The following is a 27304-nucleotide window of genomic DNA, read 5'->3' on the forward strand; positions in this document are numbered from 1 at the left end:
TGGTACCGATCCTTCAACGTGCGCTTCGTGAAGCCACTACAAATCACACAATGTTCCTCCTTATGCGTAGGGTGTTGGCAGTACAGGCAATGGGAATGATTGTCGTCCATGTACACATTCCGCAAAGCTTGAAGGAAGCACCGTCCTTCTCGTCCGACATGATCCACGTGGGGCGCTGAAAAATCTGAAAAAAACGGGTTGCCATCAGTCAGAAGGATGTTCGATAGAGCACAAGCGCTCTATTGACCGAAAAATAGAATTTAACTCGCAAAAAACGCAGCAAAAAGCTTTAAGAGCGAAGCACAAGGACTTACAACACTTGAATGTGCAGTAAAAATCTGAAGATGGCTGCCAGAGGAGGGGCTTAGGTAAAGGGCAGTCATTGGCTGGGGGCAGTATGACCCAGAGCTAAGTGATTGGTTTATAGGAGAAAGACAGTTCAGAAACGCAACTGAAACTGATTTTATTTTTACCAAGGATTCCCAGCCTGACAATGGGGAATATTCATGAGCATGTGAATCCATGCCAGACCCCATGCTGGAGAATAAAGGGTTTTCTTGAATAATCTAGCTCAAGATACCAATATTGTTATAAAAGAGGCGGACAAACGCGGTAATATAGTTATTTTGAACAGAACAGACTATGTACTAATGGCAGCCAAACACCTGGACATACCGGGTTGCTATCGAAAGCTCACTGGAAATCCTACTAGGAAAACCTTGAAGATCTTATTTCTCTAATTAATGAATGGCACTCCAAAGGCAGCCTAACGGATCAAGAACAAGATTTCCTCATTAGACCTAATCTCGTCATACTGACAGTGTACTTTCTACCTAAAGTACAAAAGCACTATGACTCTCCCTGATGTTCGCACCATAATGAGTGTTTTGGGTTGGGCAATAGAGGTATTATCAGAGTACACTGATCTAACCATTAAAGACTTGGTTCCACTACTATCCTCTTATCTCAAAGACTCCACACAAACCGTTGCAATTCTAAACAAGGTACTATGGAAATCACAATACAAACAAGCGACACTAGACGTGAAGTCAGTGTACACTTCGATTAAGCACCACTTAGCAATAGACACCATAGATTGTGTTTCCTTAACTATTCTGCATCACACAGCACCCATATTGATATGCTCAAATCATATTTACGATACACATTAGATCACAATCAATTTCTATTTGACAAGCAATATTATGTATAGACGAAAGGTGTTTCCATGGGAGCAAAATATGTACGTTCCCTGGCCAACCTATTTATGGGTTTCTACGAAAGTACATATATTCACAGCTCCCATGATTTTGTCAGAGGTGTTTCTAAGGAAAAGATGTATTGATGATCTGATAATCTGGAATGGCTCCATTGATAAAATTTGACTCATTCTTGCAATCTCTCAACAAGAACTCCTTTGGCATCGAGTTCCCTGGCAGTATAGATGTAAATACCATTGACTTTCTTCATCTCAAGATCTATATTGAAAATATCATGTTACACACAAGAACATACAGAAAGTCGACAGAAGTCAGCTCAACGCTTTGAGCAACTAACGGTCACAAAAAAATTGTAATTAATAACATCCCTGCTGGTGAATTCCACTGTACAAAAAGGAATTGTAGCTCTCAAGAAACACACACAAGAGTGTTATTAACATGAGCGTAGGTTTAAGGAAAGGGGGTACTCGCCTCAATGCATACAGAATGCATTTACCAAAACAAATCTTCTCCAAAGGGACACCTTGCTGAACAAGAAACCTTTGCCTAAGCAAGAAGTATCTCAAGGTGTCAGCTTCATAACAAAATTCTCACATGATCGTGATTGCCTTTACAAGCTACTCAAACACTGGCATCCACTTACGTTAGATCCAGACTTAAATAAATATATTGCCTATCGACCTAGAATGATCTTCTCCATGTCCTTGACCTTAAAGGATAAATTGAGTCCCTCCTTTCTTAAACCGAATCACGAGTTGAAATGAATTGTCTGAAAAGCAATGTCACAGACTTTTACAAATGTGGTAACTGATTTCTGTCAATTTGCTGTGTACCCCACAATGCTGTTCTGGATCCTTTTTTTCCGAGATTAGTTTCTATGATTTGCAACATTACCAGTACTGATCTAACGCGTCTTTGAGATCCAATCTCAACCACTACTGTATTACAATGTTACAACACTAACGTTTGAACCTCTCATTTTCCATAACAATTGCTGGCTATGATTTGTTTGTCCAATTGTGCACATTTTCTTGATATCTGTCATGGACACAAGCCCCAGAACACAAAAACCACACCATTTAGCGATTGGGGCAATGGGTCACTTGACTCACTTATGTCCCTTTGGGACCCATAAAAACAGGGGCCCTGGCGGGACTCAGTCCTGGCACCTTTGGCACCAGGCTCATTTAGAGATGTGAGCAGGAACACTATTTCAGTGCAGGAGTGCTTTTATTTAACAAGAACTTTCCAGGAGCTGATACATCCTCGTGTGATGACTCATCGGGTGTGGCTCCCTAGGCCTGGTCTTCATGTGCAGTGTCATCAGGTGTGGCATGCAAGCTGAACCTGGTGGGCGTGGCTTCAGAAGCTCAGCTATACAAGCTGCTCCATCCTTAAGGCCGGTGCTTCACGTTACTGTGCACTTGCGTTCGACATGACGCTCACCGCTGCTTGGACCAGTTTACTTACCTTTACCAGGCGTTCTCCTGCATACTCACCTCCAGGAAACCAGTGCTTTATCTGCAGACTCATCTCCTGACATCCAGTGATCTTGATCCTGATCCCGACACCGCAGCACCGCGCTCCGCATCTGCCAACTCGAAACCTTTTGAAGAAGGACAAGGTTAGAACATCCGTCCTAGGGCCACACCGCATTTGAACCCTGCGCACACCCTAGTTAACAACTTACCGGCTACTGTACCGCTGCAGCTTCGTTCCTCGTTCACTCCGGCTGCCGCCTCGAGCTCCGCAGCTTCTGCTGGGCCAGCAACATCACATGCAAGGGAAGAAAGCAAAAGAGCAAACATCAAAAGTGAAACGGACAGCAATTCAAGACAACAAACTTTTCAATACAACAAAAACAGACGAGGAAAGACAAAGGCAAACAGGAACACATACCTGAAGTATAGTTGCTTAGTCGCAGCAGGACTTGACTACGATGTGCAAGGGACCAGTGAAGGATCGCTGTCCAGATCATACAAGCGTCCCTGCCAGAAGCAGCAGGACGGAGTTTCGCCAAAACTAATCAACAGGTGAGCTTTCCAGGGACAGGGCATCCCAGGGGTACCACGGTTTGGGAGAAGGGGTCTGGAAGGGGATCAAGCGCACAAGCTGGCATACTCACACCCCCTATTCTCCATGCAGGAGCAGTCCCGAGCAGCATCACCTATTACCACCAGTCACCACATAAGCGCACAGGGCGAAGTCGGACGTGAACGACCTCACCCCCGGGAGGGCTGCACCTGTGCCCCAACACCTCCGAAGAGACCAGATGAGCGTAATAATATCTGAGGTGTACCTCACCCCGATTAGCTCTGTAGGGAGAACACATTATGAAATCCTTCGCAGTCATTGATGGATCAGCCTCGATGAGTGGTATGATGGGCATTGTAGCCACTTCCCAGTATTGGCCAATGTCACAATTAGTGTTCAGATATGGGGCGCTAATATGTTAAATCTCACTTTATGCAAAGGTCATTAATCTCATATATCCTAATGCATGCCACCTATCATGTTACCTTGATGATTCTAGAATCTGATCACTGTGGTCAAATCTGTGATTTATGAGCATCACTCATTCGAATTGACATCATTCATATAAGGCGCTATACTGTTTCAATGTAAACAATTGCTTACACCTATGTATAACTTATATCTAGTGAAACACTATTATATTCCACTTAAATATATACTATCGAAGGGTCGATTAACTAACCCACACAGTGAGCTCATTTAAATGACAATATTTTCTCAGCACCAGCTGAGCACGCAGGGTAATTGTAGCATTTATGATTTCAGACGCATACTATTAAGCAGCACAGATATCTATCAAGCCTTATTAATATATTTCTTCAAACAAATTACAGCCGCCGAGACCGGAATTCTATTGCTTTAAGAACTTCTTGCCAACGCTCTGAGACATATTGACACATGACATCCTCACGGCAACATCACCCGACTCAATTAGCGTTATCATTTTAGGCCACCCGTTCAGTTTGTGCTGCATCTCCTCCAATCGTACATGCCATATTAGGGCAGGGTCGCTGGACTCAGGCGTACCCGCAATGCTAGCTGGTCAGATCAATATTATATTTTTCTCTGATGAAGAACATGATTGTCTGTGCATCGTTACTTTAACAGCAACCGTAACAATTTAATTTATTTGTTTTTTTCAAGCAATTGGCAATATGCTATTCCAATGAAGAAAACTGCACCAAACACATTTTGAATGAATGCATTATAGTAAATAGAGCTTTATCCTTATTCTGGTTCTGCTATCCTTATATGGACCCTTCGTCCCGTACACGCAGTGTTCAATTACTCATCGGCTTTTGAGCAACTATGCTCTTATTGAATCACAATCGTTTGTTGGCACCTATACGCAGTATACATGTGTAACTCTATCCCCTCTGGATACCAGAGACTTCTCATTAACTAATGTCAATGTACTGCTTTATCAGGTGCAGCCGCTTACACGTGGTGTCTCCATATCAACAAAATTACACAATTCTATCTCCTGCTTTTTAAACCACGATGCATGAATTGTTGTCCCATTGGTAAAAAGCTAGGGAGAAATGACATAATACAGGACTTCTGTTTATTCAAGCATTTTTGGGGTTATTTACAGCGTCAGCATACTTGTTACTTACCAGATACCAAAATGGACATTTTACTAGGCTAACTAGCCAGGACACATGTGAGTCACGGGTAAGGATGAATCAAACGTATGGCATATTTCCCACCTTATTAGTTTTTGGCTTTCAGTGCCCTGAACACACTCACTTTGGCTTCTCTGGTCCCAATTTTGTTAAGTATTATTCTATTTCAAGATCAATTAATCAATGGCATTTCTTGCTTTTACACATGGCATTCGTTATGTGATCACTTGGATGATTTCCTGTCTTTGAGATTAATGCAATAGATTTACTTTAGGCTCAAAGGATCATGAATGATTTGAGATAAACATATTATGAAAAAAAATGGCATTTAATCAGTAACAGTAAATGCACGTCTGATCGTAGCAAGTCAATACCAAAGTGAAAGGTTCTCATACAGATTGACGGTAATATATTTATGGAATCTGAAATTAACGTTTTTTTTCAGTTTCTCTTTTCATTTTCTGTTTTTTTTTTTTAATCTATCCTCCCTGCTCCACCCCCTTATGCTACTCTTTACCAATGTATGAACACCATGATATGCAATGTGGTCATACTTTGTGTTTTTAGTTTACACAATGGGTTATGTTTATGGTTACTTTCAATTTAACACCTATATAGACAAATGTTATTTTTACTTTATTTTCATCACAGATAAAACATTTTCTTTTGTGCCTTGAAAAAGACTGACAAGGTCGAAACACGCGTCAGCACAATCAGTTCTGGAATAAAAAGCTCTTTGGCATATCAGTCACTACATGTTACTCATTTTTGTTACACTGTTAAATGCCAGTTATATGCCTGCGCATGTATATGGAACCAATTTGATTTTCTCAAGTATTGATAAGTAAGTTCATATTATTAAACACTACCAAACGCCAAAACTTAAAATTACCCCAGCACTTGATCTCTGTAGTGCAAAAATATACATTTTTAAAAATATACCTCTATTTGCATTATTGGCTTATTAGAAACGTTTTCACACAACTTTATATATATTTTATATGTGAAGGGCAATGAATTAAACATTTTCCTTAAAACAAATTTACAAAAATAAATTAATCCTCTAAAATTCATCCTCCAAAACAAGTCTTCATTTTTCTCACTAAAAGCAACAATTAGACTTATTAAAACCATCATCCCAAGATCACGATGTAACTCGGTTTCTCATCAAATACATTTATTAAGCAATTGGACTTACCGCAACAAAGTATTCCACTCGAGCCATTAGCATTTGGAACACTTTGTTGCAGTAAATCCATGCTAGTCAATGCCTTATTTTTCATAATCAATTGCTCGTTTGTACAAACACAAAAAACAAAAATAGCAGTGCATGGGGGAAATGGGTTTAGGATAACAAAATGTATAGTATATGACACATAAAATGCTATTTTTGTGCCGAGGAGACACTCACAGCTGTAATAATGGCATGAAACCGCCAAGCCAGCAACTGGTCAGTCCCAAAAGGGCAGCTAAAGTTCATAAGTGCTCCACCATTCCCAGGGGGCAGTCACTAGACCTGCATGCCACAGTTTTACACATTACAATAGTCAGTAACACTGATTAAAAAAAACAAAATGTGATTACCTCTGTACTATGCCCCACAGTCGGAGTCCATCCTGCATGTAGAAGTAATCTTGTATTCCCTCCACGCCACGGCTGCACACATCTTCCGGGAGGCAGAGCGATTCATAGGTGAGTTTGACATATTCCCTCTGTGCCACCTGAAGGAAGCCCTCTCCACCCGTCGAGACCACCTGTGGGACAAACATGCGAGCACTGATCAAAACCAGCCTATATCAGCTGGTATTACAACACAAACATTGCGAGGGGATTCGACCCCCATCCCCGACTAGATTGATACCAACTTTAGTGGGCATCCCCATTATTTAGTTATACACGGTTTCTACTGAATCCAGGTGAAGTTAATGGGTTGTTGGAAATTGGGCTATAGATCTCCATGGAAAAGGTCTACTGGTTAAAACAAAAATACCAACTGAAACAGATGCACAGCAACAGCCAATTCCGAGATGCACTCTGATCAACTAGAATGGTCTCCATAGCAGATGTTAAAGAAACATGTGCAAGAAGTGAAGGGGTAGCACAGCGTTGGGTGGGTGAGGAGGCCGGTGTGAGGCTGAGCTCAGCTGTGCTGCTGTAGACGGCATGCAGTATAGTACAGGTATTCAATACTCTGCTCTGACCGTAGGATTTGCAAAGAAAAGAGACTGTTGAGTGCCTCCTACAGAAGATGATCTTACTTCAAGGGTCAGTGCTGCCGATACTGCCGGAGCAGCCTGTACCTATGATCCTTGATCCTCTTTCACCATCTGTGCTTGCTCACATGCGGAACACATACAGGCCATTTGAAGACCATGTTACACACAGCAAATTTAACCACAAGACATGCAACAAGTATTAAAAACTCTGCATTATCATACAACCACATTATCTGAGCTCATCTAAATGTACAGTGAATTCATGGTCGATTTGCTTAATTCAAAGCCCTGGTGCAGTGCGTGCAAACATAGGTCGGCTTAGAGGAAAATCTTTTGAATACTTTGGCAGCAAAAGTAATGTGTGGTTATGTTTGTTTATTAGAGGGGTTTCCACACCAAGGAAGAACCTTGGTCTCATCCACAACTAAGCTTGTTATTAAGCACTAGGATGTGCAAGTAAGAAAATGTTTCCCTTCTACAATAAAATACTACTCCGTCTTCCACACCCACTTTTCTGAACAGTGTCTGTTTCTGGTGTTGGGCGTATGTAGCTTGTTCTAACAATATACACTTTACGTTCCACTTATTGGCTTGTCACAAAATGTACTAGAGTGGGTAACAGAAGACAGACTAGATTTGTGTCAAGCTGAAGTGTTTTAGTAGGTTTTTACAGGAAATAACATGAGTCAGATAAAAGTGCATGGGATAACTCAAAAGTGAAATGCTTAGCAATAAAGAACCTCAAATTCAGCTTGCTTCAGTGGGAATCACTCTCTGAGTACTCTTGGCCATTTGTGGGAGTCTCTCAGGAAAAGTCAACATATAGTACAGCGTTTCTCACAAAGTCCCAATTGTTGGCCTCAGTCTGGTTCTGCTTCGATGTCCGATCAATATCCATGGTCCTTGCCTTTGGGTTCCTGATTTCTCAGGATTCTCCTACGATCTCCAATCCCTACTACAATACGCTCCTTTACCCCGTTGGGATTGTACCATCTCATTCCTCACTCAAACAGATTTGATTCAGCACTTGACCAACCTGCTCCATCAGACCTTTTTCATAACACAGCATACACTTTCAGGTAAGCCGGTAACCCATTCATCTTCGTTGGACTCGCAGGGTACTTTAAGTGCTTCTTGCCCTTCTCTTTTTTGCTTCAGGTTGTTGACTCTGCGTGCATCCTGGTTAATGGTGCACCTTCGCTGTGTCCAGCTTTGCTTCTGGTTTGTCCTGCGGCCTTACGCGGTGGGCCTTCTACAGCCCGGTTTCTCTGTCTGGATTTGCCTCCACACTGCTTCCACAGCGTGCTTCTCTTCAGCATTTGGATCAGTGTCAGCTCCGCCTGCAGTACCATACAGTCTCTGCACTTCCCTTCTTTGGTTGCTAGCTATGGCAGGCTTAAATTGCCTGGCATTATTTATTGTTCATTTGTTAGGTGCTTATACAGGAAGCAAATACTGTTTCAAAGCACCCACAGGGTAACAGGAAGGGGACCTGGGATGATAGACAATGTAATTAAAACAATGTTAAATAATTAGATACAACAAATAAGAAGAGACAATGGAGAGGAGAAGATGAACCTACTATGCCTTGCAAGTGATCAGAACGTGCAAGTGCAGAGGGGAGAGGGGTATGGGATAGGTGCTGTGGTGCTCATGGAGAGCAGCTGGTGAAGTGCTATGAAGAAGGGTAAGTGCAAACTCCAGTGGTGGAGGGTGGGCCGAAGCAAGTGCAGAGGATAGACAGCACCTGGGATGATAAGATGTGGGAGGTCAGGGCCCCGAGGATGTATAAGGGCCCTGCCACAGGTGGAGGCAGAAGTAGGAGAGGAGAAGGTGCCCAGTATGACTTAGGAAGGAGGTAAGCCAGTCCAGTGCCCGCTCTGAGATACCAAGGGTGTCATGGAACCTTTTTAGGAGGATAGAGTGGTTCACTTTGTCAAATGCAGAAGAGAGATCAAGAAGGATGAGGACAGCAGGGGAGTTGGAATCAATGGATGCAAGCAGTTTTTTCACAGGTATTCAGACAAGCAGTTTCCATGCCTCTGGCTGCTCAGAATCAATACTGATGGTCTTGAAGATCACCAACAAGTTCAGTGTGGGAGTTAAATTGGGGGGGGGGACAGTTTCTTAAGCCGTTTCCTCAGGAAAGGGGTGATGGAGATGAGGCGATAGTTGGCTGGGCAGGAAGGGTCTGCTGACGTTTTGTTAAGGAGCAGGGACACAAGGGATTGCTTGAGGGAAGATGGAAAAGAACGCGTAGCGAAGGAGTGATTACAAAGATCAGCGAGAGAAGGGGCAAGACATTTTGTCCCAGATGGTTCTGGATGAGGAATGGGCAACCTGTTTCGAAGAGACAGAGGCGAAGGAGGAAAAGGAGGCAGGAGAAGGGCGAGTGGTCAGGGAAGGCAAGAGGGGGAGATATGGTTTGGAAGAGTGCCTGACGAAGCTGTTCAATATGTTTTGGGGGTGAAGTAAGTGGCGAGTGCATAGCAAAGGGCCTGGGAAGAAGTAGGGACAGAGGATACTTTGGACAGTGTTGGCAAGTTCCCTGCAGATTTTGAAGAGTTCAGCCGTTTTGTGGATGCGCCAGATACTTGTGCCTGAATGTGGGCCCTTTTTCTGGCATGGATAGAGAGTATGTAATGCTTTCGGAGCAGGCGGCAGGCCAGTTTGTCAGAGGGGGAACCTGAAGTTTGCCACTTCCGTTCTGCAGCCCTGCACTTATGTTTTTGGTCTGAAAGTTACGAGTCTTACCAGGTGTTAGGCCTGGAGGAGGGTTTCAGGCGGATCCTCAGGACTGCAGCAAGGATGTCAAAGGTGTTGGTAATGAAAAGATAGAGGTAGCTGAGAGCAGATTCAGAGGTAGAATGAATTGGGTGGGCAAAGGGGAATGCAGGCGTAAGTAAAGGTAGCAGCTGACACACCTTTCATTGGACGGATGTTCGTGAATGAGGTTGACAAGGCTTTTGGAAGAGTTGCCAAAGGGCCATAGGGATCCAGGTGGGAGGAGAGAAGTGAGTGGTCAGACCAAGAGAGCGGTATGACCAAAGATGAGAGAGGGAGGTCAGAATGGATGAGGGCATCCAGCATGCGTCTGGCAGAGTGGGTTGGACCAGAAGGAAGAATAGAGAGGGTTAGGGAGGTGCAGAGGTCAATGAAGAGGGTGGATGCTGTGCATATGGGGTCTAAAGGGATGTTAAGGTCATGCAGGAGTAGCAGGTTGGAGGTGGTAGATAGTAAGGAAGAACAGAAATCAGCCCACTCAGAGCGAAACAGAGAGGCGACGCCTGGAGGCGGTAAATAGTAGCAATGGTCAGGGTGGAGGGAGAGATGACCAATTTGTATACTAGGCTCTCCAAGGACGAGTAGAGCCGAGTGGGCAGGATGGAAGAAGGAATCCACTCAGGGAATATTAAGGCAACCCCACCGCCAGCTCATTGATGTCAAGGCTTGGAGGTGATATTAAAGCCGTCAGGGTAAGAGTGAAATCAAATGAGGTGACTGAGCTGGCATTGAACCAAGTCTCAGTGAGTGCAAGTATGTCAAGGTCAGTGTTTGTAAGGAGAAAGCAGATGTCAGAAGAGTTTTTGTGGGCTGAGCATGCGTTGAGGGTTGCCAGGTGGAGACTATTGTTGCCTTTGAAAGTTTTTTGAGGTAGAGTACAGGGGCGTGGTACTTCAGTCAGAGGTTGCGGAGCAGGGGCAGAAGTAGGGGGAGAGGCAGGAAAAGGAAGCAAGTTGATTGGAGACAGCAGGATCTGCCCAAAGAGCAGGAGGTTGACCCGAGGGCCTTGAATCAGGATGGTGCCTGTGAAGTAAACATTAATGCAGCAGGGAGATGAGAAGAAGCCTGCAAGAGGACTTCCCACTTGGTGCCGCCATTAATGGCAGTGCAAGAGTAAGGGGAGAGAGTAGAGATGAGAAGTCCATAAGTACAGGGATGGGACAGGGAAAAGGATGTCAGTGAATATATCTCTGGAGGATGCACGGACATAGGTGTCTGCAATTGGGAGGTCAAGGTTTGCAGCAAGGATGTCTTTTTTATGCTTTTTCCATCCAGATTTTGGGAGAGAGGGTGGATAGGTGATAGTGTAGCAGATGGAGAGTGCCATCTCCGAGAAAGAAAAAGGAAGCGAAAGGCAGAGAGACAAGCGGGGGATGCTGCAGTGCACAGTTCTGACCTAACACACAGGCAGCTAGGTGGATGTCACAAAGTAATGCAGGATGTGAGCACACCTAAATGCGATTGTGATTTTTAAACAGACAAGCCCCAACCCATTCCAAACTAAATATCACTTGATATTATCACAAGAAACCTGGCTAATCAGTCCATTAATCATGCATGGCTTCCCCTTCCACACTAAATAAGTTGAATAGGGCCTAAGGGTTAGGCTGAAGAACAGCTTAGTCAAAGCCCTGGATAACTCTCAGGGAGACTCATCCCAGATAACTAATATAAAGTGTGGTTATCTACTGGCATTAAGAATATGTCAGGGTCCGGCTTGACTGAATTCCACAGGAGTTGATGCTGGCCCCACAGACCCTCACCAGGAGTTCACCTCTCAACCCTTAAATATAAGCTGAGCTGAAAACCCCAAGAAAGGGAAAGGGGAATTTGGAGAAAATAACAACGGAGACACAGCTGCCCTTCAACCGTCTGGTAGGCTCTGGTATCTGTGATAAACAAATACACCAGGTTACTAATATAATAAGAAAACTTCTTTTCTAACTTATGCTAAATAAATTCTAAACTCTTTACCTCTTAAACCTCAGTAAAAGACTTAGAGGTTAGTAATCTTTGTGGAATATCTTGTAAATATATCTTGTATTGTGCAAATAGTTCAAGCCAACCTAGTCTCTTTAGAATCCTAAAGTGATGGCCTTTGCAACATCTTTTCAGAATTAGATATTCTTCTTACTTCAAAGTTCTTCTGATCTTATGTAGTTTTCAATGCTTACATAAATTGCAGTCTTTCTCTGAAAACATTGAGTTCTATTTGCATAGATTACTTTAAATTATAACTTCCTGGAATACTGCTTTCTTCCTGCGTGTGAATTGTTTTTTCCTTATTTACACATTTACACAAAGAACGTATAGTTTCTTCCTTTACTAGCGTGTGCGATAAACACGTGAAATCAGAAGACGTGAAGAATTGTCCTCGCGTGTAAAATACACACGCGATTATTTTACAAACCCGCGCGCGTGAAAAAATACGTAAACGCGATAAAAAATAACATGCGCTGATAAAAATGGACTTGCGCTCTATCGCAACCCAACACGCGCTTTCTCTTGAGACGTATTTCGCGTAAAAATATACACGCATTAAAGTTAACTTGCGCAATTCTTTTAGGCACGCGCTCTATCGCAAAACCACACGCGCTTTCTCAGGAAACGACTTTCACGTGAAAAAAATGTACACGCGCTAAAATTCACACGCGCAATTCTTTTTGGCACGCGCTCTATCGCAAACCACACGCGCTTTCTCAGGAAACGACTTTCACGTGAAAAATGTACACGCGCAATTCTTTTTGGCACGCGCTCTATCGCAAACCACACGCGCTTTCTCAGGAAACGTCTTTCACGTAAAAAATGTACACGCACTTTAAAAAGAACACGCAAACGACAACTTGCGAGCTCGCGCACACATTAAACAGTCTTGAAGAACATTACACGCAGTTAATCAACTTTAAAATCCTACGCACAATCTTCAAGCTTGTTTTCCTTATAATAACTTTAACTGTAATGTCTCTTTTCTCAAATGAACTTGAAACCTTTTTACTCTTAAGTTTTCTTATAAAAGAAAATGAAAGTTCACTGTGACAATTTCAAAATCTTTAAAAGAACGATCCCACCTGATGACTTCTTGTTCAAATTGGATCAGCAAACGATATTCTTACTTCTTTGGTAGATTTTCTGAGCTCTGGAAAGGTCTTACTTAAGGAGCTTAACTAATACACAACCAGCCACTGAATTTCTCTGGATGAAAGGCAGTTTAGAATCTTGCTCATCTCCCAAGAATCAAACCCATTGTCCTCTCCACCAATCAGGCAACCAAACATATCATTGTTTCTTTAACCAATCAGATTAAGTTTCTTTCACTCCATCTTGACTTGGGCAAGCACAATGTTAATTCTATGAACAAACTCTTCCTGTTACTAAACCAGCCAGTTCTGAAAGCACAACTAACCCAGCCAGCTCTAAAGGCACAATGTTAATCTAGTTACTCTTCCTGTTATGAAACTAGTCAGTCCTGACAGAATATGCTGGTGAATGACAGATTTTTGATGAAATGCTGGTCATAAATGTGCACTGGAATCCAGCCTCATTCTGCGGTTGTTTTATTTGATAAACTGCATACTTGCATAATGGTATTCAGAGGGCCACTTAGATAAAATCACGATTCCAGGGGATTTAAATAGCTATTTCTGGCTAGCAGCAGACATGTCCCTTGGAATTTTGGAATCATACCATAATGTCACCACAATTGTGGCAAAATTACTGAAACTGCCTGAGCGCGGTAGAAAAATCCTGACCCTCATTACTGCACCCAAGCAGAGCTGGGGCTGTAGGGGTGCACCCCACTCATCTTAGGTGCAGTAACGCGGGTCGGGGTTGCAGTAAGCGGGGGATAAGATAAAAAAAGAAAAGACTGCCGCCTCAGCACCGCCGCATGTTAAGTGAGACGTGCTGATGCCGCAGGGGTACAAGGATGTCGGCAGTGCACACAGGAGTGCGCCCAAGTAAAGTTAAGTGGGGGATGGGTAAGAGGTGAGGTTTTCAGGATCACTGTACCATGCCATAATTGCAGTTGGAATTATGGCCGGCGCAGTGATTGCACAGATTTGGATTTTCCAGTTTAAATAGTGTGGCACACTCAAATAAGGATATAATTAAGAGTGGTGGGGGAGGGACCGGGAGAAACTGATGAAAATTTGGAGTCTTCTCATGTGGGAATGTTTGAATGAGGATTATGGAAGCCAGATGGTAGCCTGGCACAGAGGGAGTAGTAGCTCACTCGTAATTGCATCCATGTCTCATTCTTTTTATTTGCAAATTGCTCCTCCTGTAAAATATATCATTTACTGATATCAGCAACCACTCATGGTTAACCTGTGTATTTTGGCAATATATGAGGACCTTTCAACGAGCAGACCCTCTGGCCCTTGTGGTTCCCTCTAATAATGGTAATCAAGTGCGCTAGCAGGATGTATTTTTACACAAAGTTTTGAAATTGGTGTCTCAATTCAGCGCTAAACATTCTTAGCAAGATATAGAACACTTGTTCTGTGTCAATAATTTGCATAACACAACGGAGGAGCTCTTAGTTCTTCTACCTAGCAAATGTATGTTATGCAAAGATAGAGTGGACAACCGTACTAATGCTTTTCAAGTTGCCTTTAAAAAGGGAGCAATGGGTTTCTCCATACATAAAGATGATATTGATGGCTATTTGAATAAGAAACAATGGTCTGTCAGACGTATACAAATTGGCTGAGTTGTAATTTACATCAGCTGTTCTGAACAGATAGCCACACAATGTAAGATGCATTATTTTGGCAGAGTAGCGCAAAGTTCTGGTAACTAGTCAATTGCAATAGAACTTGTGCTCAATTCTACATACAACATAGGAAAAGTGGGTCACTCTCTTTATGAACAGTCACACTGTGTGCAAAGTTACCTAGATCATTCCGAGGAAATGGGAGGGCACCTCTGAGAAATTGGGCATAAAGGAATCAATACTAAAACCCATACACTGGAGCCCCAGGGACTGAAACTAGCAAATATTACTTTAAAAATATAACCCGACCTTTGGTCACAATAATGGTGAGTAATATCACCAATAATTCTGACCACTCTATTCCTGCCAACCATATGGTTGAAATCTCATGTTGTGCCAATCTCCAAAAAAGGTGACATAAGTGGCCTATGTAAGCAGCCGTTTTTATAAGGTATGCATTGACTTCTCTCCCTTTGAAAGGCTGAACCTACAGAATAAGTTATTGATGTGTTACATTGCTGAGAGGCTTTTAAAAATATAAATGCTTTTACATGCTTACAGTACTGTGCAAATCAGACTTATTCAGGTGGAGACCTTTTCAGGCCCGTTCATACTGTAATGGGCTTGCGTAAAAGCTGTGCCTTGGCTCAAACGCTTCTTAATCTTTACATCTCTGAAATGTCGATATATATGAGAAATTATCCAATCCATCCCTGATAGATCTGGACACCTTATAAATAGATCCTGCACCATAAGTTTAGAACATTTGTGAGAAAAAACAGTGATAAATCCACCTAACTCAAAGATTTTGCTTTAAGTAAAAAAGACCCAGCAAATTGTACTGTTTACTGGTGAAGATTCATCAGAAATGGTTAAGAAATTTACATATTTGGGTTTTAAACTCTCAAATTGGCATTCAGAGGATACTTCAAGGATCAGATTAGAGCACAAGTTAAACATAGAATTGCTCGGAAGAAAAGGATCCAGGTGAAATACTGCAAATTTATGTATGCTCCATTGATTCAATTTTACAAAAATTGTTCCAACTCTAATCTATGGTCTGAAATTAAGAACATCTACAAATTGGGGAATGTTTCTGTAAAACTAGAGTGACTGACTTGGAAAGATGCACTGCTCTTTCCTCAGTCCTTAATATGTGCCCTGCAATATGAACTTGGTCTGTCCTCCTTCAATAGCTATGTGTCATAGAGGAAGTACAGACTATACTTGAAGCCTTTGCCCTCCTCCATATTCCCTCTTCAGAGATTTGACAGAAACTGTGTATACAAAGTCAGCTCAATTTCAGAATGGCCGTATGGAAATGAAGGATTCCCTTCTTTAGGCATAAGGTAACAACTGGGTAGCAATCAGATTAGGGTGAAAAAGCAGCTTCTGGATATGGATTGTTGAAAAAGTGGAAGTACAGATCAAAAGCTATATCCTTAATATATACAAATATAATGCCAAACAAAATAAAGTGTTCTATTCCCTTCATATCTCACAAAATTCCCTTGCCCAAAGAATAGAATGGTATACATGATATTTTGTTTACACCTACTGATGAGGACGTTTTGGGCCCGAAGGAAAATGGTACTATTGAGAATCAAATATGTAGATTGAGCAAAGATTCTAATCAACTACAGACAATCAAACATTTGATTCTGGACTGCGAGAAAAACCCTGTCTTTGAGAGCTAAGGCTTTGATAAATGTGCGCAGGGTTGGTCTGCTTTGGCAGCTGAGATTTTATGGTCTTGTTTATGGATGGTCACCAAAATGCTCCAATTGCTGTAGCAAGATTTTGAATAAGTGTATATCAAATTTTATTGGGAAATTTGAAATGTTGGTATTTCTTATTCTATGTACTGAATAGTTTTTTATGTTTCTTCTTTTATTCTTCTTTTATTTGTATCTTTTTATGTGAAAGGTTTTTATATAAACCACAACAAAACACTCTTCCTACCTCCTTAAAAATATACCTTAAAACACTCTCCTCCTATCCCAGTAATCCTCCCTCGCCAAACTGTGCCAAATTCCTTCTTCCAACTCCTACATGAACTGCTCACAATGCCAGACTTACTCGACAGCCTTTTTAAGGAGGGTATCTCCTCTCTTTGCACTGTTAGGTGATTGGGCCATGAGTTGCTCGTCATGTGACTTAGAAGAAGGGTCGGCTGAGGTTACATTAAGGCCTGCCGTCATCTTCATAATGCTGCACCAGGGTCATGGACAGGTGTTCAGTATCCCTCTCTCTCTGGGAGCCCTCCTGTAATTGCCTGTGAGGGTCTGGGTTCCCTGGTTCTCAGATCATGTGAAACGAAAGCCGTAAAGGGTCTTGGCTAGCTTCAGAAGCTCTGATAGTTTACACTTCTTTAGTTTCTGGGAAATTGTACGTTCATAACTCCTGCAATGAGCTGCAAAGTGGAAGAATTTGATTTTTTTCCTGCTTGCTCATTCCACGCAGGTCATTGCCTCAATGATCGTGGCTTTCTAACAGTGGGGCTTACACAGGCTGTGCTTGTGCAAGTCACAATGTGAAATGTTTCCTCTGGCATCAGTGCCACGAGGGTGTAATGTATTTCCATACTCATCAGGTACTTTGAAAAGTTGTTTTCTTCTAGGGGAAATCTTTTTTCAAAGCTAGATGTTTGGGTCTGCTAGAAAGCCTGGAAGAGTGTGCTCACATTATGTGAAGGAGGGTGTCATGGTTAGGATCATCCCCTTTTCCCTGTGGTGATCACTGCAAGAGTGTGATATCTAAGCTGTGAAGGAATGACTGTTCCTGTGACTATACCTTTGTTGATCCTGCATATCTTTATGTGTGATAATAAAGTAAGCATGCCAGTGATTACCCATTGTGGGTGTCCTGCATACCTGTAAGGGCTTTAGGAAGGAAGCTTATCTAGGACTACCTCCTTGGCGCTCTTGCATATCAACAGGACTGTGGGTGAGGGGAAGCCCCAGTGTAAAATTGGATTTCCAAAATCAGCCCTGGTCAGAGGATGTTGGGATGCCACCCTATTATGGTGAAATGGAAAGAAACTGAGGTGTAAGGGTGCCAAAGAAGGATTCTGACACGGGTGGAATTTTGGTTGGTAAAAACTTTTATTGATCAGAAATAAGATGCCCTCACTATCCCCATCTTCTAGGAGGGATTTCCCTGCATCAAACTAATACTAAAGGATCTGTCATTTGAAATCAAACGCCACCATCCTGTGTCATGACCAACTTCTATCCCTTATACTACAACTAAAGAATAAGCCAACTGAACATTCCTTCTCCATGAAAAGGAGTCTCTTCTCCTGGTATTTGACTATGTTAGGTAAGATTTTCAGAATGATAAATGTTCCAGACCTGTGTCAACCCCAGAACCTTTTGCTTGGACTTGGTAACTATTTTACCTTGTCCCTAGGTGAAGGGGAATCTCCCCCCCCTCCCGCCCCCACCTAGTCTTTTACTTTTTATGGGTGACCGTTTTATGTCTTTCCATAGTGAATGCTTGAAGTTATAGTTTCCTATAACTTTTGGGCTTAGGCTGGGTTGCCCCATTGGGCTCCCCTGTTAATTTCTCTATCATGTACTTTTGTGGACTACTGTTCCAAGCTCAGAGGCAATGTGCATGCCTTGGAAGCAAGATGACGCAGAGCAACACAGGTTCGAGCCCTGGGTCCGTGCTTAGAAAACCTCTGGGTATTAAGCGTGTTATAAATAACAGATTGGAATTTTACAATTACAAGGAGTAAAGAGGGATTTTCATCCCCTTTACATTTTGTTTAAGTGAGCTGGCACACCCCACCTTATGTGGAGTGCTGGGGGGATACAATGCATCTCCTTTCCTACTTACCTGGCAGCATGTTTGCTACAACTACAAGTTTACTTTAATAGCTGATTGCAGTGGTTTTGCCTTTATGACTTAGTCATTTTTACTCACAGGCTGCAGGCTGTTAATTCAGCCTCGATAAAGCACAGGAGGGCCACAATCTTTCTAAAATGGTGGACTCTTTTTTGCCATTTCTTGTGTGCTTGCTTTTTCTGAGGTCTTCCTCTACCATTCTAGATGGGAATGACCGCCTTGGAAGTTTTGTCTTCGGCATGAATCCTTTGGATCCCCTGCACAAGCCCTAGAGTGTATGAGAAGGCAGGAAGCGAGGGAGGAGTTGAAAATTCTGCAGTCCTTGCATGAAAGGAACCACCTCCCAGTGGGGGGCTGACTGTCCTGAATGGACAGCCAGATGCCCCGTGCTGTAAAATGCAGGGAGAGAATGCAGAAGTTGTGCCAAGAAATCGAAGAGGAAGATGACGAGAAGACAGCTGTAGCGATTTCCAGCGACCGGAGAGCCTGCTGTGTAACAGGAGCCTGCTGTAACCCTTCATTCCAATCGACCTGTGGGTCCTGAAAACACCAACGCCAACCCAGAGCCTAGTGGATCCACTAGACTCAAGAAGACCGGCATTTTGAGCAATCCCACGTCGTGTTGCGACCTGGCAGGGCTGAAATACCCCAATACCGTGGGATCACAATCTATTGTGCAGTGCATGGTCTTCTGAAGTCCGAATCTATCTGAAGCTTTGGTGACCTCCTCCTGTATCTCCAGAGACATGAGTTGAGTCACTGAAGTCCCCTCACCAGAGTGCTGGACCAGATTAGGGATGAGAATCCGACCAGCGATATTCAGTCTTCTCCTTGCTCCTGAAAGGGGCGCCAAAACCACAGAACCGCATCCATCCGCTAAGAACCCCTTCCCTGTTGATCCCAGCTGCAAATTCCCTTCCAGTTTCCTGTCTTCAGTCTTCACAACAAGGAATTAATCAACCAGGTTTTTAGCTGCAGATGCCTGAAGATGCCCTGCTGCAAACTCTTCTTCTGTGCTGAGGTACTGTGTTGGCTGGCCTTTTGTTATTCCTGTGAAGCTGTTTTCATGTGATTGGGAGTCCTCTCACCCAGTTCATCCAGGCCCTTTGCTGGAATCCCTCTAGGGTGTCTTCTCTGAAGTCCCTGGACCCTACCTAACTCTAAAGTGAACTATTTACTTGTTTTAAAGAGACTTCCTCTTCTGCCTCAGAGAACAAATGCAATAGACTAGGGAAGGACTGGATAAGAAAAGGATTCTGCCTTGAAAAGGATAAGTGTTTAAAAGTTACTTACTTGTGAAAGAGTTGTTTAGTAACTGTCCATCTTAAATATGAGGGGTTACAAAAGTTCTTACTATCGTTTGAATGTGTTGCCATTCAGAAAAAGTATATATAAGGTTATTTTACCCACCTGTGAAATGGTTCTCCCACTTTCAAAAAGTAATACTGTTGGCGTCACCAAACTATTTTTCAGAATATAAAAGTGTATACGTTTACCAACTGGGTCTTGCTTCCCCTGAGCCGCTGTACAGCCCGTCTATAATAAGTCTGCCTTGGGTTTTGCTTACCTTGAATAGATGTGTGCAATTCTTAAAAAAGTGTATTGTGGGTTTTACTATCTTGGTCTGCCTTGTGCCATCCTAAAATAGTGTAAAGAGTTACTGCTTACCATAGTCTGTGTTCCACTGATCTGAAAAGCAACTGTAATAGTTTATTATAACATTAGGTCTTACGCACCTGGTACAAGCGAAAGCTATCCTGAATGTAGTTATATGTTTACACTGTTCCATGAATTTGTGTTCCACTATTTGGAAAAGTATCCTGTAACAGTTGATTCCTTAACTGAGTGTCACTGCATGCCTGACAGGGTCTACTACCCTTGAATTACTGCAAGTAATCTAAAAGCATCTTGTATTTTTACTCCCCCCGAATCGGTGTGTTCTATTCGAAATGTGTATGATTAAGTCTGACTTGTCTAGAAATACTGTTAGGGATTCCGAGCAAGGTCTATGCTTTGTTCTGGGTACCTTAAGCATTGTGTTGTGTTTTTATAATGTGTTTTTGATTCTATGATAAAACACTTTCCCACCAAGATTTACCTTGTCCTATTTGCATCTATAATAAAGCTTTATTTTTTTATAATAAGTGTTTCTGTTGAACCATGTGTATGCTACAGGTTCTTTGCACCTTCCTACAGCCCTCTCTCCCTCCTAAGATAAGCCTGCCGATCTGTCTACGCTAACAAATACTCAGGTGGTACAGCCTTACACCAAGAGTAGATTCTGTACGAATTCAGTTGTATATGGTTTTACTAAGCCCTTGGACTTCAGAAAAACTGTCCGAACAGGCTGGTATTCCCAAAAATGTTCTTTAACAAAAAAGTTTCCCGGTGGGTATGACTCTCTTCCCCTGGTTTGTGGTTCCAACAAACCTTTGCACCAGTCAACCCTAGAATTAGAGAAGGATTCCTTCTCTTGGTAGTGGTTCACACACTCCAATATAATTCACACCAAAGCCAGGGAATGACTCCCTTCCCCTGGCATCTCTTGATCAATGGGATTTCAGTTTCTTCAACTTTCAGGACCAAGGGAATGAATCCCTTCTCCTGGTATTGGTCCGAACACTCCAATATAGTTCACAACAAAACCAGAGGGGAATGACTCCCTTCCCCTGGCATCTCGAGTGCATTAAAAGGGCTTTCAGTCTCTTCACCATGAGAATGGCTCCCTTATCCTGGGGTTTGAGAGTTCTAGTCTGTATCTCAACATGATATTTCTTTCGCCCCCTTCCTGTGGAATTAGCCAAGTTTCAAATTCTTCGAGGCCTCAGTGGACTTTTCCCTGCCACTGTGATGAGGATGCTTTCCCCTGATGCTTAGCATACTTACATCAGGGTTCCAGATCCTTCTCTTGTAGTCAGTGGGCTTGTTGCTGCCACTGCGATGAGCAAGTTCTCCTCAGAGGCTCGATACACTGTTTCCACCACTACAATGAGGAACTCCTCTTCGGATACTCTATTCACTTGCGTTAGGGTCCCAGACCCTTCTCTTGTGGTCAGTGGACTTGTTGCTACGACTGCGACAAGGAAGTTCTCCTCGGATACTCGATGCACTTGTGTTGGTGCCCCAGACCCTTCTCTGGTGGTCAGTGGACTTGATGCTGCCACTGCAATGACGAAGTTCTCCTTGGATGCTCAGTCCACCCGTCCCAATGGTTTGATTGTTACTACTGGGCAGGCGGAAAGCCGCTCGAGCCTCCATCTTCCACCGCCGTGTCCCGTCTGGGTCAGTCGTACCTCCTGTTACCTTCTTTGGGACTTCGACAAGCTGCCGGGGATTCTTGGAACCAGAGTGCATGTCTCTTCGGGCTTCTCTCCTCCACTTCCAAAGCTCTGTGGTGGCTCTGCACTCTACTGGAATGCCCGGCTCGTCTTCCTGATTCGTGTTTGGGCCCACACCAGCTGAAACCACAGAGAACTCCCTCAGCAATTCACCTTTGTTCACCACTCATTGGCATCCCTGGTCAGCTGATAGAATTTGAAACTCCTGCTCTGGATGGTTTCAACACCTGCCTCTCCCGGCTGGGCTTGACCAAATCTTCAGTTCTACTTCTCTTCTTATACATTGAGAATCTGCCAGGGTGGGATTGGCAACAAAATTCTTTATGGTTCTTGCTAGGTTGATCTTCATGCCTGCTGGAGGCCACCTTTTACAAGTACCAGTAAAATCAGTCCTCTTCATATCATCTGTGCTCTCTCATCCTGGTACTTTCTGTTTTGGCTGGTTTTCCTACACTATAGAAATACATGGGTCTACTCTCAAGGAAGTGGTTTGGAATGGAGGGGGCAGGGGTGTTAAGGCAGGTTGGGGTGTGACATTAGCCAACGTTCTGTACCCTAGGTGATCGTCCTTCCCTGTGTAGCGGCTACACCACCCTAGCCTCATGGGAAAGGGGTCCTCCTTAGCAAAGTGACGATATCTGGCAAATCATCACACAATTCCCCCTAATTATGCTGGCTTCCTAGTCTCCCTCTAAGGGAAAATCGCGAAAGGAAATCAGCATTTCCCTTTTCTTTGCCTTAACTGTGCTCTACAATAAAAGAGAAAAGCTGGAGAACAAGGAACCAGCACATTATTCGTAGGTTTGTATCTTTCCTTAAACTGAGACAAGCGAGTGTAGAGTGGGCGGTTACGAACTTACATTTTCTACTCAATAGATAGTATTTCAAGTTACCCCGCGCCCATTTGATTGTCATTGCCTTAAGCTTGATGGTTTCATAATTTTTCTCCCTTGGCAAGAGCTTCCGACTGATGTATAAAACCGGTTGCTCTAGCCAATCATAGTCTTGGGACAAAACAGCTTCCATTCCAACCTTAGATGCATCGGTCTGAATAATTATTAAAATTGAGAACCTTCAGGTCGGGCTCTCTACATAAGATCTGTGTGTGTATTAAAGCTGGCTTGATATTCCTTTTGCCATCTAAGTTTTTGTGGCTCAGCATTTTTCAATTTGTCAAACAGGCACAATGTTATGGCCGAATAATTAGTAATGAACCGCCAGTAATATCCATTAAGCCCGAAAAAGGCCTGGAGGTCTCTCTTGTTCTTTGGTGGAGGAGTTTCCTGCACAGCCCTGCCTTTGGACTAATCCATTTCCCACAAAAAGACAGATATTTGCCAGTTGACTGTGCTAGGTGCTGTGATTAGCGGCAAGACCGGCCTGCCTCAGAGCGCAGGTGATTTCATATAAGTTAAACAGGTGCTCCTCCCAAGTTTTGGTGTGGATAACAATTTCATTCAAATATGCGCCACACATGTGGGAAAAGGGTTTCAGTATCTGGTCCATCAGCCACTTAAAGGTTCCTAGGGCCCCATGAAGTCCAAAGGCAAGGACTATGAAGTGGAATTGTCCTGGGAGTGGGGGGCGGGGGGGTGGGTTGAGGAAGTCATCTTCTCTTTATCAGAGGGGTTCAGTGTCATCTGCCAATAGCCCTTCGTTAGATCACTTGTAGAGATATAGACAGCTGATCCTAGTCTTTCGATGAGGTCGTCAATTCGAGGCATCGGATAGTTATCCAACTTGGATACAGTGTTCAACTTTTGGAAGTCCTCACAAAATCTCCAAGACTGATCAGGTTTGGCCACAAGCACTATTGGTGATGAGCAGAGACTCTGATGGTTCAATTATATCTGTGGCTAACTTTTTCTCACCTCATGGAGGACTACCTCCTTCCTTGCCTGCAGAATTCGGTAAGTGTTAGTTGGACTTTAGAAAAACTGTCCTAAGGGCTTCATAAAACCATATTGGAGGCAGTACAAAACTCCACTCTTAGTATAAAGCTGTACCACTGGACAACATTTGGTAGCGTAGACAGAACAGCCAGACTTATTTTAGGAGGGAGAGAGGGCTGAAGGTCATTACAAAGAAATTGTAGCATACATATGGTTCAAGGAAACACTGATACAGCAAATATTGTAACAATAATGGTTTATTTTAAATACAGTAGGCCAAGATAAAACTTGGAGAAGAAAGTAGTGTTCACATAAGATAAACACAATTAAGCAGTTCAATGTGGTCAAACCTCTATTCTTGGGGGAGAAGATCAGTTTATTTACATTTAGATTACAATAGGTCATTCAAGGGTAGTAGACCCTATTGGTTAGAATATACAGCGTTATTCAGTTATAGACACTTAATTAGACCAACACCGTTACAAGGATCTCTTGCAACATATGCAACTTTCTTCTATCAAGAATGGATACAGTTACACTACCAGGATTACTTTTAAGAGCCCAGTTCAGAGCTAGTAAAGAAACTCATACTCAGTAAACTATTTTAGAAGTATACTAAGCAATTCAGGGAAAGCCAAACCCAATTATCGTTTCAGAAGAGCAACAGCTATTCAAGGTCAGCATAACCTATTGGTATATATACCCATTACACTATTTGTATTACAGGTATAGAAAGTTTAACCAATGATACTTTTCAGAAGTGTAATCTACAGTTCTAAGGTAAGTAGGAATGTTACGACTATTTTGTAAATGCTCTAAAGCAGTTCGGTGAAATCCTAACCCAATTACATACCTCGAGAATGACGCAATGTATTTCAAGGTAAGTATGCAACCCGTTATACTTTTAAGAATGGCATCCAACAATTGATAGGTAAGAACTCATACTTGGGGCTACAAGCAACTCAAAGACTGTTTTAGAAATGCACTAAAGCAGATGAGGGAAAGCAAAACCCAATAACGCACATTTAGAAAGGCACACAGCTAATCAAGGTGGGTAAATCCTATTGGAAATACTACCAACTCGATTACTTTTTAGAAGAGTGCAAAACAATTCAAAGCCAGTAAAATAACATCTATACTTTAAATTAGCAGCAAGCAACACAACAAGCAACTTAAGTATCAAATTAAAGTCACTTCATAACGTATTCTATTACAGAACCAAAGTTACTCAACAGCTCATTTACAAATAAGTACTTTCAGCACTTGTTATTGTCATCAAAATCCTTCCCTAATTCTTGAGCACGAGTTTCCTCAGTGGCAGAAGAGGGATCCCAATGGTCTAGGTGCCAGCTGTAGATAAGTCAGGATATGTTTCAGTTGCAGGAAGTTCCAGAGATAACTCTTGAGACAATTAGGTTAGGGACTTCACAAAGGCTCCCTATATGCGTTTCAGCATTATGCCTGGGCAACAGTATGGGAAAACTCCTAAACACTCGAATCACCCACTGAGCGTCACAGGATTCACACAATACTTAAGGTAAGTATTACCCAAGTCAACACAGTACCTCAGCAGAAAGGAAGAGCTTCTGCATGTATGTCTTCAGGATGCAGCAGCACAGGACCCGGTCCTTGGTTTGAAGGCTGAAGAAATTAAAACTAAAGGGAAAATGGCAGCAGTCATTAACGGTGGAGGATTCCAGTAAAGAATTCTTCTCAGGGCTCTGTGGATTTGGTGCCCTTTTACAGGTACCTGATGAAGAACAAATATTGCTGGTCAAATTCTCTTCACTCTCTCGGTCCTGCACTCTGGTGAGGGGACTTCAGGGATTTGAGTCATGTCCCTGGAGGTCCAGCAGGAGTCCACCATAGTTTGAATTAAAATTGGACTTCGTAAGACCATGTACCGCACACTGGCTCGAGGTCCCTGGTTATTGCCGGTTTACAGCTCAGCAAGGTCACAGCATATCAAGGGATGGCTAGTTTTGCAGGTCTTCTCAAGACGAGTGGATCTCACCAGCCTCTGGGTATGAGACGTTGAATTCGGGACCCCCAGGTCGATTGGAAGGAATGATTACTTCATGCTCCGGTTACATGGCAGGCTCTCTGGTTGCTGGGAATGGATACAGCTGTCGTTTCTTCACCTTTCTCTTCAGATTTGGTTCCAGTGATCGACTGGCAGCAGATTCCAGGATTGGAGTATTTATCAGGACATACAGCACATCTTCTGCAAATTCTCTCTGCACTTCACAGAAAGGGGCAGTCTGGCTGTCCAATCAGGACTGCCAGTTCCCAGTAGGAATTGGTTCATTTCAGGCAAGGTGGAAGACAAAGGCTGCAGAGTGTTGGACTCCTCCCTTGCGTCCTGCCTTCTCAGACACTTTGGAGTCTCGGCGGGGAATACAAAGGATTCCCGCCGAAGACAAAACTTCAACCAAGGGGTTTTCCCACCTTGGACGGCAAAAGACGACCCAGGAAACAACAAGTAAATGAGAAATGGAGAAAAAGGTAGGAGCGCACCATTCTAGCAGAATGGTGACCATCCTGTGCATTACTGCGGTTGATCAGACAGCCTGCAAGTAATAATGACTAAAAGACATGAAAGTAGTTTCATTACCACCAGCCAATCATGTAAAATGTAAAGGGGATTGGAATCCCACTTTACTTCTTGGGAACAATTGTTCACCCAAGAAGTAATACGAATTAAAAATGTAAGCCCAAAGGGGCATCCCAGCCTAAGCCCAAATGTTATAGGAAACTATAACTCCAACCACATACTATGGAGAGACATAGGTAAGAGGGGGGAAAAAGAATCCCCCTCACCCAGGGACAAGGAAAAATAATTACCAAGTCCAAGCAAAATGTTCTGGAGTTGACACAGGTCAGGAAGATTTATCATAAATATGAAAATCCTACCCAACAGTAAGGCCGAAGGTTAATCACCTTACATGGGGGTGTCCGAATGCAATGTTTAATCCCCTTCACTTGCCCCGTTTCACTTTGAAGACATTATTAGATCTTGGATGTCCAGCTGTTGTTGCTCGGGTAGGTCAGAGGGGACCATACTATGTTTGGATTTCTCCTCGGCTATAAAAGGTAGCCTTTAAGAAATAAGAGGACTCCACCGGGTATTCCTTCAACTCCTTTAAAAAGGTTGAAATTATATATCTTGGTTTTGAAGTCTTCTGTCCGGCTGGGCAGAGACCTGTTCTCTCCAAGATTTTATAAGGTCTGTACCATTGTGGAAGCATTTTGAGCTCTGAGGCAGGTAAGGGGACTAATAGTTTGTCTGATGGAAAAGGACTGTGGAACTGCCTTTTTGTCGTAGTGGAATTGTTGGCTTTTTTAGGTCTGTTCTAGATGTCTTTGGACTAGGTCCTGCATGATAGCCATGTGCTCTTTAAGAACTTTTGGCTGTTTGGGACTTGGGTAACACTGCCTACTCGCATTCTTCCCAGGTCTCGCGGAGCAAGTCCAATACATCTCAGGGGTCACACCCATAAAGGAGCTAGAAAAGAAAAACCCCCAAGGAGGTCTGGTGGGGTTTTCGGATGGCAAAAAAGGCCCATGGGATCATTGTGTCCCAGCTGCGTCCATCGGCTTCCACTAGTTGTTTTAGAACGTTCTTTATG

The 27304-nt window shown here is 43.0% G+C and overlaps 1 protein-coding gene across 1 annotated transcript in view; it reads right to left on the reverse strand.

The window, feature by feature from the left end:
* Positions 1 to 27304, reverse strand: part of LOC138568813 (polyunsaturated fatty acid lipoxygenase ALOX12-like) — a 265719-nt gene that overhangs the window by 77869 nt on the left and 160546 nt on the right. The window contains exon 10 of the mRNA XM_069646585.1: positions 6464 to 6633. Coding sequence (XP_069502686.1) covers positions 6464 to 6633 — 170 coding nt within the window. The remainder of the gene's footprint in view (positions 1 to 6463; positions 6634 to 27304) is intronic.

The sequence above is a fragment of the Ambystoma mexicanum genome, chromosome 1p (genome assembly GCF_040938575.1).
Source record: "Ambystoma mexicanum isolate Mex_15411 chromosome 1p, UKY_AmexF1_1, whole genome shotgun sequence".
NCBI lineage: Eukaryota > Metazoa > Chordata > Amphibia > Caudata > Ambystomatidae > Ambystoma > Ambystoma mexicanum.